Source organism: Ovis canadensis, chromosome 4 (assembly GCF_042477335.2).
Source record: "Ovis canadensis isolate MfBH-ARS-UI-01 breed Bighorn chromosome 4, ARS-UI_OviCan_v2, whole genome shotgun sequence".
NCBI lineage: Eukaryota > Metazoa > Chordata > Mammalia > Artiodactyla > Bovidae > Ovis > Ovis canadensis.
In genome coordinates this window covers 83,269,944-83,285,876 of record NC_091248.1, presented here as the reverse complement: position 1 = coordinate 83,285,876, position 15,933 = coordinate 83,269,944, and the positions used below count along the sequence as shown (strand labels likewise).

The 15,933-nt window shown below is 37.6% G+C and overlaps 1 protein-coding gene across 1 annotated transcript in view; it reads left to right on the top strand.

The window, feature by feature from the left end:
• Positions 1–15,933, top strand: part of TAX1BP1 (Tax1 binding protein 1) — a 92,905-nt gene that overhangs the window by 26,525 nt on the left and 50,447 nt on the right. Inside the window, exon 5 of the mRNA XM_069586765.1 lies at positions 868–1,026. Coding sequence (XP_069442866.1) covers positions 868–1,026 — 159 coding nt within the window. The remainder of the gene's footprint in view (positions 1–867; positions 1,027–15,933) is intronic.

Here is a 15,933-nt window from a genome sequence, read left to right as displayed (position 1 = left end):
CATATTATTTATTTTCTATTTTAGGTCCCTTAATTTGGTAATTTTTAGAATACTGGCGTTCCTGAACTAAGTTAACTATTAGGGTTCATGTAAGAGTCCGTTATGTTGTTAAAGTCTGCATTTTTTTCCCTAAAACTTGCATTTACTGATGAAGTTTGTTTTACTTTACCTAAATAGAGGCTGTTTTGTACATACAGAAACTTATTTCTTAGTATCTTATTTAAATTTATTATTCATTGGGGGATGATTGCTTTACTGTATTGTGTTGGCTTCCACGTATATCAGCATGAATTGGTCATAGGTATACATTTGTTCTCATCTCCCACTCCTAAGACCTTATTTAAAGAACCCAAACTTCATAGTAATCCCACAGGTGAAGGCCTTATGTAACACACAAGGAAGTTCTTAATTCAAAGATTTCCATTCAGGAAGAGGTACATGTTTTTCTCATTGATTATTACCCAAGATAAGAAAAGCCCAGAATAGTCACTCATGAAACTAAATATGCCTTATTTTTAGTACTGATTTGAAAAGTGATTAGCAGGCAGCTTCATAATAAAAGTCATTCCTTCTGCACTTGCCTTCTTGTAATGTTTTCTTCTTTGCCCAATCAAAAATAGTTTACATTTATGATTCATTAATTTTTTAAAAAATTTTAATTGGAGGCTAATTACAATATTGTAGTGGTTTTTGCCATACATTGACAGATTCATGAATTTTTAACTGACGACAAAGGAGTTTGATTCATATGAAGAAGAAAGTTTGTAAAAGTTCTTTCTACAAATTTTTTCACTATTTTTTTGAAATGGAAAACTGAATTTGTAATATATTGTAGGATTATAAACAATTTGAGTTTCTGTTTTGTAGTTGAAAATCGAGAAAACCATGAAAGAAAAAGAAGAACTGTTAAAGTTAATTGCTGTTCTGGAAAAGGAAACAACACAACTTCGAGAACAAGTTGGAAGAATGGAAAGAGAACTTAACCATGAGAAAGAAAGAAGTGATCATTTGCAAGCAGAGCAAAAGGTTAGTTGTGTCCTAATTAACTGATTGGAGTTATACTGTTTGAAATCCACTTTTTTTCAGGAACTGAACCAATTAAAATGAGTGAAGGTCCCATGTTGAAAAATGTATTTGGATAGATATTTGTATAAGGATAGGTCAAATCCTGTCAACCTTCTGCCACAGCCTCTTTTATGTTGTGACTAGTTAAAATACTTTTGAGATTTTTAGTCCCTAACAGCTGTTTCTAGATGCTTTACATCTAATTATAGAATACGTGATTAATCTTGGGGAGGTGGCTTAGAAATACAATTAGGAATGATAAACACTGAATAAAGGGAAGAGTAGAATAAAGTAGTTAAAATTACTTTTAAAAAATCAGAATTCAATGAAATAAGATGTAGTATTATAATTTTGAAATCATTGATGTGAGAAAGGCAATAAATTATCCTAAAAACCACCTAATTAAAAAAAATTGGCACAGTCTTAAGCTAAGGAAAAAAGTTTAAGTGTAGAACAGTGTAATTTAGAGATACAAATGGATTTAAGACAATAGTCAAAAACAATGGAAAAAGTCACCTAGTGAATTGACTTATTTATTTAATATTTTCATGAGATAATTTATTGACAAACTTGCACAGATTATGGTTATATATATATATATATATCACAGTCGCACTTACATTTTTACTAGTTGGAAATGCTTATGCTCATTGACAGGATTGACCTGTTCCCTAAGGATGGAGTCTGTTCGACATTTTTTTTTTTTTTTAAATTTTTATTGTAGTATAGTTGATTCACAATGTTGTTTTAGTTTCAGGTATACAGCAAGGTCAGTTGGTTACACATATATCTACTTTTTCTTTTTTAGATTGTTTTCCCATGTAGGCCATTACATGGATATAGTAATATATATGTCAGTGTCAACCTCTAAATTTATCCCCCTCTCCCAGTTATTCTTTTTTGCAGCAAGACCTAGAACAGTTGCTTAATAATTGTTAACTGAGCCATTTTATACTCTAGTGGAGTGATTGTATATTGTACACTTGAGCAGAGGTGATATACAGATAGGGCTCAAACAAAAAAGATTAACCTTGTTCTGTTTGAGGATTGCTTCAGTTAGAGGGTAAACATAATATCAAGCAGTGTGTACAGTTGTTTATTTCCTTATGGATTAGTAGCTTAGTTGTTTCTGACTCTTTGCGACCCCATGGACTATAACCCACCAGGTTCCTCTGCCCTTTGGATTCTCCAGGCAAGAATATTGGAGTGGGTTGCCATGTCCTTCTCCTTATCTCCTTATAAACATCTGTCAAGTCTTTTGTCCTTATTACTATTAGCCTTTTTAGTTTAAAATACACAGTTATTCTTCCAATTTTATTCCTGGGGAATACTTGCAATCCTACAGTAGGAATATCCTACAGGTAGATACTCTGGTTAAAGAACCATTTTTTGGGGTGGCGGGAAGGAGGGTGGTGTAACACGTGGAATCTTAGTTCCCTGACCAGTGATTGAATCCGTGCTAAGCTCAGAGTCTTTTAACCACTGGACCTCCAGGGAATTCTAAGGAACCACTTTTTAAATTTGAACTTTTTAAGCAGGTGTACCCAAGTATTATAAATGTTATAATAAAATCTCATTATATGTGCCTAGCTTGACTATTAGAACATCCAGGTAAATTTTTAATCCAGTTGTTGTAACTCTTTTGCTGTCCTTTGTATAGTTCTAACCCTTTTCTTTCTACTCTTCATGCATTTCTCTTGCTGTTACCTGAGATTGGCAGTTTTCCAAAATGGCCCATTACAACCTATACTTAGCCTGTGAGATCAGGAATACCCTAAAGTATGGCCTTTGATGTTAGACTCTGTTCACCTTGAAATCCAAAGGGAAGAATGGATGATTTAGAGTAGGAATGGCAGAAAGAGAGGCCTTTAATTGTGTGAAATTACTCATGTACATCAGACCATTTCTCTGGTTCAGTTGAGTATTACCTGAAATTTAAACCGTCTTAGGTTCTCTCTGCTGTCCTGGGGATGGGTTAAGCACTATAGATAAGACTAAAGATTATGCTGACAGACTTGGGTTGAGAAAGTGGAGGACTGAGGTCAGGGGATTAATGAAGCAAAATTTGTAGGAGATTGTGGCTAAGGTACCCAGAAGAAATCTTTGGAAGTTTATGGCAACTCACAAATCTTGATGATAGTCACCCATCATGAAGGGGACTTCTTCCTTGATGCTATTCTTCCATTGGAATATGTAATCTGGGAAGATAAGGTATGTGGAAGTGATTTTTTTTTAAGTTATTCTTTAGAAAATGGTGACAAAAAGACTTAGAATATTTGTTGCATAATAGATTCTCACTAACTTCAGCTAATATTGTATTAATTTTCATAATCAAGGAAGAAATTAAGTAATGTCATCCAAGAGGAGTAAGAATCGACATTTTACCCAGGTTCTAAAAGCTATGTTTGTATAATGTTATATACAAACAATTCTGAGCTATATTTTGGCAATTGCTTAATTCTGGGGATAAAATAATATGCTTGCTAGGAGAGCTGCTTCCTCTTTGCTGCTAGTCATGGGGCTTCTAGTTCTTTATGAATTTGCATTTTACTTCCAAAATTATAGTCTTCATCTTAATCAGGCAGGGCTGCTGGGCAGTTAGAATAGCTCAGAAACTTTTAAACCTGGGTTAGTTGAGTGACTTATAAAATCTGTGACATTTCTTGGCACCTGTTTAAAATCTGGTGTGAAATCTGGTTTAAAATCCGTGGTATGAATTCTAAAAAACAGTCTTCGTATAATAGTTTTAAAGGGCTTCTCTTTGTGAAGTATGAGTATATAAACTGCTGAATATCTGAAGAACTGTAAGATAGATCATTTATGCAATATAGAAAATATGCACATCTATAGATATTTAGATTAGTGGTTGCCTGGGACTGGAGGGGAACAGTGACCGTAAATAGGTAAAAGGTTTCTTCTGGGGGTGATGAAAATGTTCTAAAACTAGGTTATGGTAATGGTTGCACAAGCCTGTAAATATATTAAAAACCATTAAATTGTGTACTTTTGGAACTAGCTTCTTGTACTTACAGTGCTTTCAGGGTTCACCCATTTTATAGTATGGATCAGTATTTCATTCTTTTTAATGTCAAATGATATCTCATTAGCTTCCCTGATAGCTCAGTTGGTAAAGAATCTGCCTGCAATGCAGGAGACCCTGGTTTGATTCTGGGTCTGGAAGATCTGCTGGAGAAGGGATAGGCTACCCACTCTTGGGCTTCCCTTGTGGCTCAGCTGGTAAAGAATCCACTTGCAATGTGGGAGACCTGGGTTCGATCCCTGGGTTAGGAAGGTCCTTTGAAGGGAAGGGCTACCCACTCCACTATTCTGACTTGGAGAATTCCATGGACTACAGTCCATGGGTCACAGAGAGTCTGACTCGACTGAGCGACTTTCACTTTACATTTATTAGACTTATGTAAAAATTATCAGTTTGTATATGTATTCATTGTGTTCTGGTTTTTGTTTTGAAGTGCTGGATATATATTTGAAATTAGAAGATTGAAAACTGAGGTTCAGAGAACCAGTGCTCCTGAATCCTATTTTTCAAATAGGACTAAAATGGGCTGTGACCCTGTTAAGTTTTCTAATTAGTTCATAATCTTTTGGTGCCCTGTGGATGGAATGTTTTCATAAATTACATTCTTAACTTGAATATTGGTAATTTAAGATGTCCTTCAAGATATTTTAAAACCAAATTATTTTGGGTGGTACTCAAACAATATTGCTTAAGCAATATGAGGAGCTTGTTATGAACTCTTGTTTATATTCATATTGTTTTGATTCTTAAGTTTCACAAATTAGGTAGGGTAAAGAATATGCCTGAAATGCAGGATATGTGGGTTTGATCCCTGGATCAGGAAGATTCCCTGGAGAAGGAAATGGCAACCCACTCCAGCCTTGGGGGCTACAATCTATGAAGTCACAAAGAGTTAGACATGACTTAGTGAGTAAACAGCAAGGTGTAGGGTACCTTGAGAAGTTACCAGGCATTTGGGAGTCACCATAAGTACACGAGTGCGAGAACGTGAAAGATCTCTCATATAATGGCTCTGTCTAGTGTGGACCTCTCCAACTGTCTTTATATTTTTGGCTTGCTTTATCCTTTCATTAGATACCTGATTTTGGACAGAGGTAGTTTAAGGCTTTTAAACTGTTTAATGTATAGATTGCCCAGTGGCTTTTTAATATATTATTATCTCCTAATGTGTAGAATTGCTAAAAATCAGTTTTGAAGTTAGGATATCATTGAATTTCTAATTCTATTTTCCTGATTTTTTTTATTGAGAAGAAGAGACATGAAGGTTTTTACTTTTAATGCATAACTTAAGCAATATATTTATTTAAAGCCATTTACTTTCACTTTGTCCCTGATTTGTTATGTAATAGTTTCAGAATGTTTTGTTTCTAAAATAAATACTTCAAATTAGCTCATATTCTTATATAGATTAATACAGAGGTGTTACTTGGAGCATGTTTAATAGTATACATCATGATGACTTGAATATGTATACATTGTGAAGGAATTCCTCCCATCTAGTTAATTAACACATCTTTCAACTACATATTTATCCCTTTTTTTTTGTTTCACTTTGTCTACACTGTGTGCCTTGTAGGACTTTAGTTCCCAGACCAGAGATCAAACCCCTGTGCACTCTGCAGTGGAAGCACAGCCCTAACCGTTGGACCACTGCGGAATTCCCCTATATGTTGTTTCATGTGTGTGTGAGAACATTTAAATTTTGCTCTGTTAGCAAATTTCAATTAGACAGTACAGTGTTGTTAACTTAGAGCCACAATAATATACATAAGATCCTCAGATTTTATTTATCTTACAGCTAAAACTTTGTACTTTTATCAACCTCTCCCTCCCTGTCCCCCACCCCTTAGTCCCTCGTACCCACTTTTCTATTCTTTTTCTATGAGTTTGACTTTTTTTTTTAAGATTCTGCATATAAGTAGATACCATGTAGTGTTTGTTTAGTGTATTTCACTTAACATAATGCTCTTAGGGTCCATCCATGTTGCAAGTGGCAGGATTTTCTTCTCTCTCATGACTAGATAGTATTCCATTGTATTTATGTACCATATTTTCTGTATCCATTCAACCCACTTAAGTTGTTTCTTTATCTTGACCGTTGTGAATATGCAGCAGTGAGCATGAGTGCCGATAAATTATCTTCCTTGTCCTGTTTTCATTTCCTTTGGGTACGTACTCAGAAGTGGGATTGCTGAATCATATGATAATTTTAGTTCCATTTGGTTTTCCATGGTGCCTGCACCAGTTTACATTACAAAAGTACACAACAGTACCTTTTCCTCCACATCTTCACCGATGTTTTGTTGTCTCTGGTCTTTATGACAGCCATTCTGATAGGTGTGAGCTGATACTGTTTTTAGTTTTGATTTGCATTTCCCTGACAGTGATTTTTGATCACCTTTTCATGTGCCTATTGGCCATTCATATGCTTTCTTATGAACAAAATGTCTCTTTAGTTCCTCCACCAATTTTTAAATTGTGTGGGTTTTTTAGGGGGTTGCTATTGAGTTGTGTGAGTTCTTTATAATTTTGGATATTTACCAGATGATTGAGTTACAAATATTTTCCTCCAATTTTGAAGGTTACTTTTTCATTTTATTGATAGTTTGTTTTGCTGTGCAAAAGCTTTTAAGTTTGTAGTTCTGCTTGCTTATTTTTGCTTTTGTTATCAAATCTAAGAATTCGTTGCCAAGACCAGTGTCAAGGAGATTATTATCCTCTGTTCTCTTAGGAGTTTTACAGTTTCAAGTCTTAAATTTAAGTCTTTTATTCATTTTGAGTTGATTTTGTGTGTGTGTGGATTAAGACAGTGGTATAGTTTCATTCTTTTGCTTATGGCTGTCTAGTTTTCCCAGCACCACTTGAAGAGAGTACCCTCTTCCTATTGCATATTCTTGGTTCCTTTGTTGTGAATTGATTGAACATATATGCATGGGTTTATTGTTGTGTTGTCTGTTCCATTGATCCAGCTTAACACATGTCACATATGCACGTGTAATATAAATTGTTAGAATATATATACGTAAACCATTTGATTTTAATTAAAAGAGCACTTCAGTTGCTCAGTCGTGTCCGACTCTGCGACCCCATGAATTGCAGCACGCCAGGCCTCCCTGTTCATCACCATCTCCCGGAGTTCAGTCAGACTCACGTCCATCGAGTCCGTGATGCCATCCAGCCATCTCATCCTCTGTCATCCCCTTTTCCTCCTGCCCCCAATCCCTCCCTGCATCAGAGTCTTTTCCAGTGAGTCAACCCTTCGCATGAGGTGGCCAAAGTACTGGAGCTTCAGCTTTAGCATCATTCCTTCCAAAGAAATCCCAGGGTTGATCTCCTTCAGAATGGACTGGTTGGATCTCCTTGCCGTCCAAGGGACTCTCAAGAGTCTTCTCCAACACCACAGCATCAATTCGTCAGCGCTCAGCCTTCTTCACAGTCTAACTCTCACATCCATACATGACCACTGGAAAAACCATAGCCTTGACTAGATGGACCTTAGTCGGCAAAGTAATGTCTCTGCTTTTAAATATGCTATCTAGGTTGGTCATAACTTTTCTTCCAAGGAGTAAGCGTCTTTTAATTTCATGGCTGCAGTCACCATCTGCAGTGATTTGGGAGCCCAAAAAAATAAAGTCTGACACTGTTTCTACTGTTTCCCCATCTATTTGCCATGAGGTGATGGGACCAGATGCCATGATCTTCGTTTTCTGAATGTTCAACTTTAAGCCAACTTTTTCACTCTCCTCTTTCACTTTCATCAAGAGGCTTTTTAGCTCCTCTTCTCTTTCTGCCATAAGGGTGGTGTCATCTGCATATCTGAGGTTATTGATATTTCTCCCGGCAATCTTGATTCCAGTTTGTGTTTCTTCCAGTCCAGCGTTTCTCATGATGTACTCTGCATAGAAGTTAAATAAGCAGGGTGACAATATACAGCCTTGACGTACTCCTTTTCCTATTTGGAACCAGTCTGTTGTTCCATGTCCAGTTCTAACTGTTGCTTCCTGACCTGCATACAGGTTTCTCAAGAGGCAGGTCAGGTGGTCTGATATTCCCATCTGTTTCAGAATATTCCACAGTTTATTTTGATCCACAGAGTCAAAGGCTTTGGCATAGTCAATAAAGCAGAAATAGATGTTTTTCTGGAACTCTCTTGCTTTTTCGATGATCCAGCGGATGTTGGCAATTTGATCTCTGGTTCCTCTGCCTTTTCTAAAACCAGCTTAAACATCAGGGAGTTCACGGTTCACGTATTGCTGAAGCCTGGCTTGGAGAATTTTGAGCATTACTTTACTAGCATGTGAGATGAGTGCAATTGTGCGGTAGTTTGAGCATTCTTTGGCATTGCCTTTCTTTTGGATTGGCATGAAAACTGACCTTTTCCAGTCCTGTGGGCACTGCTGAGTTTTCCAAATTTGCTGGCATATTGAGTGCAGCACTTTCACAGCATCATCTTTCAGGATTTAAAACAGCTCAATTGGAATTCCATCACCTCCACTAGCTTTGTTTGTAGTGATGCTTTCTAAGGCCCACTTGACTTCACATTCCAAGATGTCTGCCTCTAGATTAGTGATCACATCATCATGATTATCTGGGTGGTGAAGATCTTTTTTGTATAGTTCTTCTGTGTATTCTTGCCACCTCTTCTTAATATCTTCTGCTTCTGTTAGGTCCATACCATTTCTGTCCTTTATCAAGCCCATCTTTGTATGAAATGTTCCTTGGTATCTCTAATTTTCTTGAAGAGATCTCTAGTCTTTCCCACTCTGTTGTTTTCCTCTATTTCTTTGCATTGATTGCTGAAGAAGGCTTTCTTATCTCTTCTTGGTACTCTTTGGAACTCTGCATTCAGATGCTTATATCTTCCCTTTTCTCCTTGGCTTTCGCTTCTCTTCTTTTCACAGCTATTTGTAAGGCCTCCCCAGACAGCCCTTTGCCTTTTTTGCATTTCTTTTCCATGGGGATGGTCTTCATCCCTGTCTCCTGTACAATGTCACAAACCTTATTCCATAGTTCATCAGGCACTCTTATCTATCAGATCTAGTGCCTTAAATCTATTTCTCACTTCCACTATATAATCATAAGGGATTTGATTTAGGTCATACCTGAATGGTCTAGCGGTTTTCCCTACTTTCTTCAATTTGAGTTTGAATTTGGCAATACGGAGTTCATGATCTGAGCCACAGTCAGCTCCAGGTCTTGTTTTTGTTGACTGTATAGAGCTTTTTCATCTTTGGCTGCAAAGAATATAATCAATCTGATTTCGGTGTTGACCATCTGGTGATGTCCATGTGTAGAGTCTTCTCTTGTGTTGTTGGAAGAGGGTGTTTGCTATGACCAGTGCATTTTCTTGGCAAAACTCTATTAGTCTTTGCCCTGCTTCATTCCGCATTCCAAGGCCAAATTTGCCTGTTACTCCAGGTGTTTCTTGACATCCTACTTTTTCATTCCAGTCCCCTATAATGAAAAGGACATCTTTTTTGGGTGTTGGTTCTAAAAGGTCTTGTAGGTCTTCATAGAACCGTTGAACTTCAGTTTCTTCAGCGTTACTGGTTGGGGCATAAACTTGGATTACTGTGATATTGAATGGTTTGCCTTGGAGACGAACAGAGATCATTCTGTCGTTTTTGAGATTGCATCCAAGTACTGCATTTTGGACTCTTTTGTTGACCGTGATGGCTGCTCCATTTTTTCTACGGGATTCCTGCTGAGTTAAATTCACCCATTCCAGTCCATTTTAGTTCGCTGATTCCTAGAATGTCGACGTTCACCCTTGCCATCTCTTGTTTGACCACTTCCAATTTGCCTTGATTCATGGACCTGACATTCCAGGTTCCTATGCAATATTGCTCTTTACAGCATTGGACCTTGCTTCTATCACCAGTCACATCCACAACTGGGTATTGTTTTTGCTTTGGCTCCATCCCTTCCTTCTTTCTGGAGTTATTTCTCCACTGATCTCCAGTAGCATATTGGGCACCTACTGACCTGGGGAGTTCCTCTTTTGGTATCCTATCATTTTGCCTTTTCATACTGTTCATGGGGTTCTGAAGGCAAGAATACAGCAGCATAGATGGACTTAGAGATTATCATACTAAGTAAGTAGACAGAGGAAATACAGCTTATATGTGGAATGAAAAAAAATGACATAAATTAACATACAAAACAAAAACAGATTCAGACTTCAAAAACAAATTCAAGGTTACCAAAGGGTAAATGGTAGGAGGAGGGATAAATTAGGAATCTGGGATTAACATATACATACTACTATTTATAAAACAGATAATCAATAAGGACGTACTATATAGCAGAGGGAACTCTCTACTCAATATTCTGTAATAACCTATATGGAAAGGAATCTGAAAAGAATGGATATATGTGTAATTAAATCACTTTGCTATACTACCTGAAGTTAACACAATACTGAAAATCAACTATACTTCAATATAAAAATAAAGACTAAATATAAATAAATAAAAAGTTCAAAAATTCTATCTGTACAAGATGTACAAAGCTGTATCTCAGAAAAGGCAGACAAATCAGAGATCAAATTGCCAACATCCATTGGATCATAGAAAAAGCAAGAGAATTCCAGAAAAACATCTACTTCTGCTTCATTTACACTAAAGCCTTCAACTGTGGATCACAACAACTATGGAAAATTCTTAGAGAGATGGGAATACCAGACCACCTTACCTACCTCCTGAAAAAACCTGTATCCAGATTAAGAAGCAACAGTAGAACAGGAAATGGAACAACTGACTCATTCAAAATTGGGAAAAAAGTACGTCAAGGCTGTATATTGTCACCCTGCTTATTAACTCAGATGCAGAGCACATCATGAGAAATGCTGCGCTCAATGAAGCACAAGCTGGAATCAAGACTGCCACGAGAAGTATCAATAACCTCAGTTAAACAGATGACACCACCCTTAGGGCAGAAAGTGAAGAAGAACTAAAGAGCCTCCTGATGAAGGTGAAAGAGGAGAATGAAAAAGTTGGCTTAAAACTCAACACTCAACAAAGATCATGACTTCTGGTCCCATCACTTCATGGCAAATAGATGGAGAAAATGGAAACAGTAACTGTTTTTATTTTCATGGGCTCCAAAATCACTGCAGACGGTGACTGCAACCATGAAATTAAAAGACACTTGCTCCTTGGAAGAAAAGCTATGACAGACCTAGACAGCATATTAAAAAGCAGAGTCATCATTTTGCCAACAAAGGTCTGCAGTGTTAAAGCTATGCTTTTCCAAGTAGTCATGTATGGATGTGAGGGCTGGACCATAAAGAAGGCTGAGCACCAAAGAATTGAGGCTTTCGAACTGTTGTGTTGGATAAGACTCTTAGGAGTTCCTCGGACTGCGAGGAGATCAAATCAGTGTGTCCTAAAGGAAATCAACCCTTAATATTCATTGGAAGGACTGATGCTGAAGCTCCAATACTCTGGCCACCTGATGCAAAGAGCTGACTTATTGGAAAAAACCCTGATGCTGGGAAAGACTGAAGGCATGAAGAGAAGGGGGTGACAGAGGATGAGGTGGCTGGATGACATCAAGTTTGAGCAAACTTCGGGAGACTGTGAGGGACAGGGAAGCCTGGCGTGCTGCAGTCCATGATGTCACAAAGAGCCAGACATGACTGAGCGACTGGACGACGACGACCTTCACAAGAAAATACCAAATCCAAAGGATTAAATTATTTTTGAAGCAGAAAAAGTATGGGGAAGAAAGGCTACAAGTGTATCTACAAATGTCTAAATTATTTCCTGAACATGTATACATTTCACAGACAACTAAATCTTAAAGGTGGGTTTCATATACATTTTTAAAGAGACATGGAGTAAAAAGAAAAAATTTAGGATAGCATAATTTTATATCCCACGTTGAAGGTCAGGAATGGCAGCGGTAAGTAGATACCCCTCGTCCAAGGTAAGGGCAGCGGCTGTGCTCTGCTGGAGCAGCCGTGAAGAGATACCCTATGCCCAAGGTAAGAGAAACCCAAGTAAGATGGTAGGTGTTGCAAGAGGCCATCAGAGGGCAGACACACTGAAACCACACTCACAGAAAACTAGTCAATCTAATCACACTAGGACCACAGCCTTGTCTAACTCAGTGAAACCAAGCCACACCTGCAAGGGAAACCAAGCCATACCTGCAGGGAAACCCAAGATGGGCGGGTCATGGTGGAGAGGTCTGACAGAATGTGGTCCACTGGAGAAGGGAATTCTGTCAGACCTCTCCACCATGACCCGCCCATCTTGGGTTTCCCTGCAGGTATGGCTTGGTTTCCCTTGCAGGTGTGGCTTGGTTTCATTGAGTTAGACAAGGCTGTGGTCCTAGTGTGATTAGATTGACTAGTTTTCTGTGAGTGTGGTTTCAGTGTGTCTGCCCTCTGATGGCCTCTTGCAACACCTACCATCTTACTTGGGTTTCTCTTACCTTGGGCATAGGGTATCTCTTCACGGCTGCTCCAGCAGAGCACAGCCGCTGCCCTTACCTTGGACGAGGGGTATCTACTTACCGCTGCCATTCCTGACCTTCAACGTGGGATATAAAATTATGCTATCCTAAATTTTTTCTTTTTACTCCATGTCTCTTTAAAAATGTATATGAAACCCACCTTTAAGATTTAGTTGTCTGTGAAATGTATACATGTTCAGGAAATAATTTAGACATTTGTAGATACACTTGTAGCCTTTCTTCCCCATACTTTTTCTGCTTCAAAAATAATTTAATCCTTTGGATTTGGTATTTTCTTGTGAAGGTCGTCGTCGTCCAGTCGCTCAGTCATGTCTGGCTCTTTGTGACATCATGGACTGCAGCACGCCAGGCTTCCCTGTCCCTCACAGTCTCCCGAAGTTTGCTCAAACTTGATGTCATCCAGCCACCTCATCCTCTGTCACCCCCTTCTCTTCATGCCTTCAGTCTTTCCCAGCATCAGGGTTTTTTCCAATAAGTCAGCTCTTTGCATCAGGTGGCCAGAGTATTGGAGCTTCAGCATCAGTCCTTCCAATGAATATTAAGGGTTGATTTCCTTTAGGACACACTGATTTGATCTCCTCGCAGTCCGAGGAACTCCTAAGAGTCTTATCCAACACAACAGTTCGAAAGCCTCAATTCTTTGGTGCTCAGCCTTCTTTATGGTCCAGCCCTCACATCCATACATGACTACTTGGAAAAGCATAGCTTTAACACTGCAGACCTTTGTTGGCAAAATGATGACTCTGCTTTTTAATATGCTGTCTAGGTCTGTCATAGCTTTTCTTCCAAGGAGCAAGTGTCTTTTAATTTCATGGTTGCAGTCACCGTCTGCAGTGATTTTGGAGCCCATGAAAATAAAAACAGTTACTGTTTCCATTTTCTCCATCTATTTGCCATGAAGTGATGGGACCAGAAGTCATGATCTTTGTTGAGTGTTGAGTTTTAAGCCAACTTTTTCATTCTCCTCTTTCACCTTCATCAGGAGGCTCTTTAGTTCTTCTTCACTTTCTGCCCTAAGGGTGGTGTCATCTGTTTAACTGAGGTTATTGATACTTCTCGTGGCAGTCTTGATTCCAGCTTGTGCTTCATTGAGCGCAGCATTTCTCATGATGTGCTCTGCATCTGAGTTAATAAGCAGGGTGACAATATACAGCCTTGACGTACTTTTTTCCCAATTTTGAATGAGTCAGTTGTTCCATTTCCTGTTCTACTGTTGCTTCTTAATCTGGATACAGGTTTTTTCAGGAGGTAGGTAAGGTGGTCTGGTATTCCCATCTCTCTAAGAATTTTCCATAGTTGTTGTGATCCACAGTTGAAGGCTTTAGTGTAAATGAAGCAGAAGTAGATGTTTTTCTGGAATTCTCTTGCTTTTTCTATGATCCAATGGATGTTGGCAATTTGATCTCTGATTTGTCTGCCTTTTCTGAGATACAGCTTTGTACATCTTGTACAGATAGAATTTTTGAACTTTTTATTTATTTATATTTAGTCTTTATTTTTATATTGAAGTATAGTTGATTTTCAGTATTGTGTTAACTTCAGGTAGTATAGCAAAGTGATTTAATTACACATATATCCATTCTTTTCAGATTCCTTTCCATATAGGTTATTACAGAATATTGAGTAGAGAGTTCCCTCTGCTATATAGTACGTCCTTATTGATTATCTGTTTTATAAATAGTAGTATGTATATGTTAATCCCAGATTCCTAATTTATCCCTCCTCCTACCATTTACCCTTTGGTAACCTTGAATTTGTTTTTGAAGTCTGAATCTGTTTTTGTTTTGTATGTTAATTTATGTCATTTTTTTTCATTCCACATATAAGCTGTATTTCCTCTGTCTACTTACTTAGTATGATAATCTCTAAGTCCATCTATGCTGCTGCAAATGGCATTAGTTCATTTTTCTATGGCTACTGTTCCATTGTATGTATGCCACATCTTCTTTATCCATCCTCTGTTGATGGACATTTAGGTTGCTTCCATGTTTTGACTATTGTAAAGAATGCTGCAGTGAACATTGGGGTGCAGTGTCTTTGGCTTACAGTTTCCTCTGGATATATGCCCAGGAATGTGATTGGTGGATCATGATAGTTCTATTTTTAGTTTTTTTAGGAACCCTCACACTGTTTCTTCAGTCAAGTTTGGTATTCTAGTTGATTTCAAAAGAGTGTTTGAGAAAAGCCAGATTATATTAAATGAGTCAGATTTATTTTAAGTTTCTTCTAGCAATTTCCATAAATGACATGATCCTTTTGCTAGTGACTTGCCATTAGAGTATTCAGGTACTAATTTACTAAAATTTACTGTTGTATATGTTTGAATCCAGAAAACGATGCCTTTTTCTAGATAATTGTTAGTGATACTGTGAAAGACACAGTATCTTCACATGTATTTATTTGTAGTCAAAGTTAATTTTGTCCTTTTTTAACATGGGAATAAATGTGTTGTTACTTAAGATGCTTTTAGTGGGTGTTTAGCCACAGAATCACATAAGTGATTAACAGTTTCACAGTCTTTTTGTCTGGTTGTTCATAATTGAGAATTGAGGGGGATTGGTAATAGTGGGTCATGGTGATGTGATCCTTCAGTTTAGAAGAAGTCTGCTGCATAAATCTGATATGCTCAAATCTCTTAATCTCCTTTTGTCTCCTTTGTAGTTACTGTTCTTATCTTGGTGCACAGTGTAGCTGAGTTACTCTTCTCTTTAAGTTTTCTGTTTAAATATTAGGTTTATTGTGCTCTTTTGTCATAATTTGCAAATGCTGACCAAATGAATATTTATTTCAAATTTCAAGTGTTTTTGAAGACTATGTTGCATATTTTACTCTTTTAAAAATATTTTGTATATGCATTTCTATATAGTTTTTTAAAGGAAAGCATGGTTCTTAGTTATTTGTATGTACGCTAAAGGCTTTGATGTCATTTTCATGCTAAGGAAGACTTAGACATATTGAAAATGCTTATCCTTCATTCAGATATGAATGCAACATACCTGCAGAATAATCCCCACTTGGGTATTTTATGCCTTTTATAGTGCGCTTAGAAGCTAAGAAGCTCTTAAGTGTCTTTAAAGGTACCACAAAAAGGTTCTGAGACTCTCAAGTTACAATTCAAATTAATTTGTGATTCACTATGGAGTTAATGGGGAAACAGTGTCAGACTTTATTTTTTTGGGCTCCAAAATCACTGCAGATGGTGATTGCAGCCATGAAATTAAAACGCTTACTCCTTGGAAGGAAAGTTATGACCAACCTAGATAGCATATTCAAAAGCAGAGACATTACTTTGCCGACTAAGGTCCGTCTAGTCAAGGCTATGGTTTTTCCAGTGGTCACGTATGGAT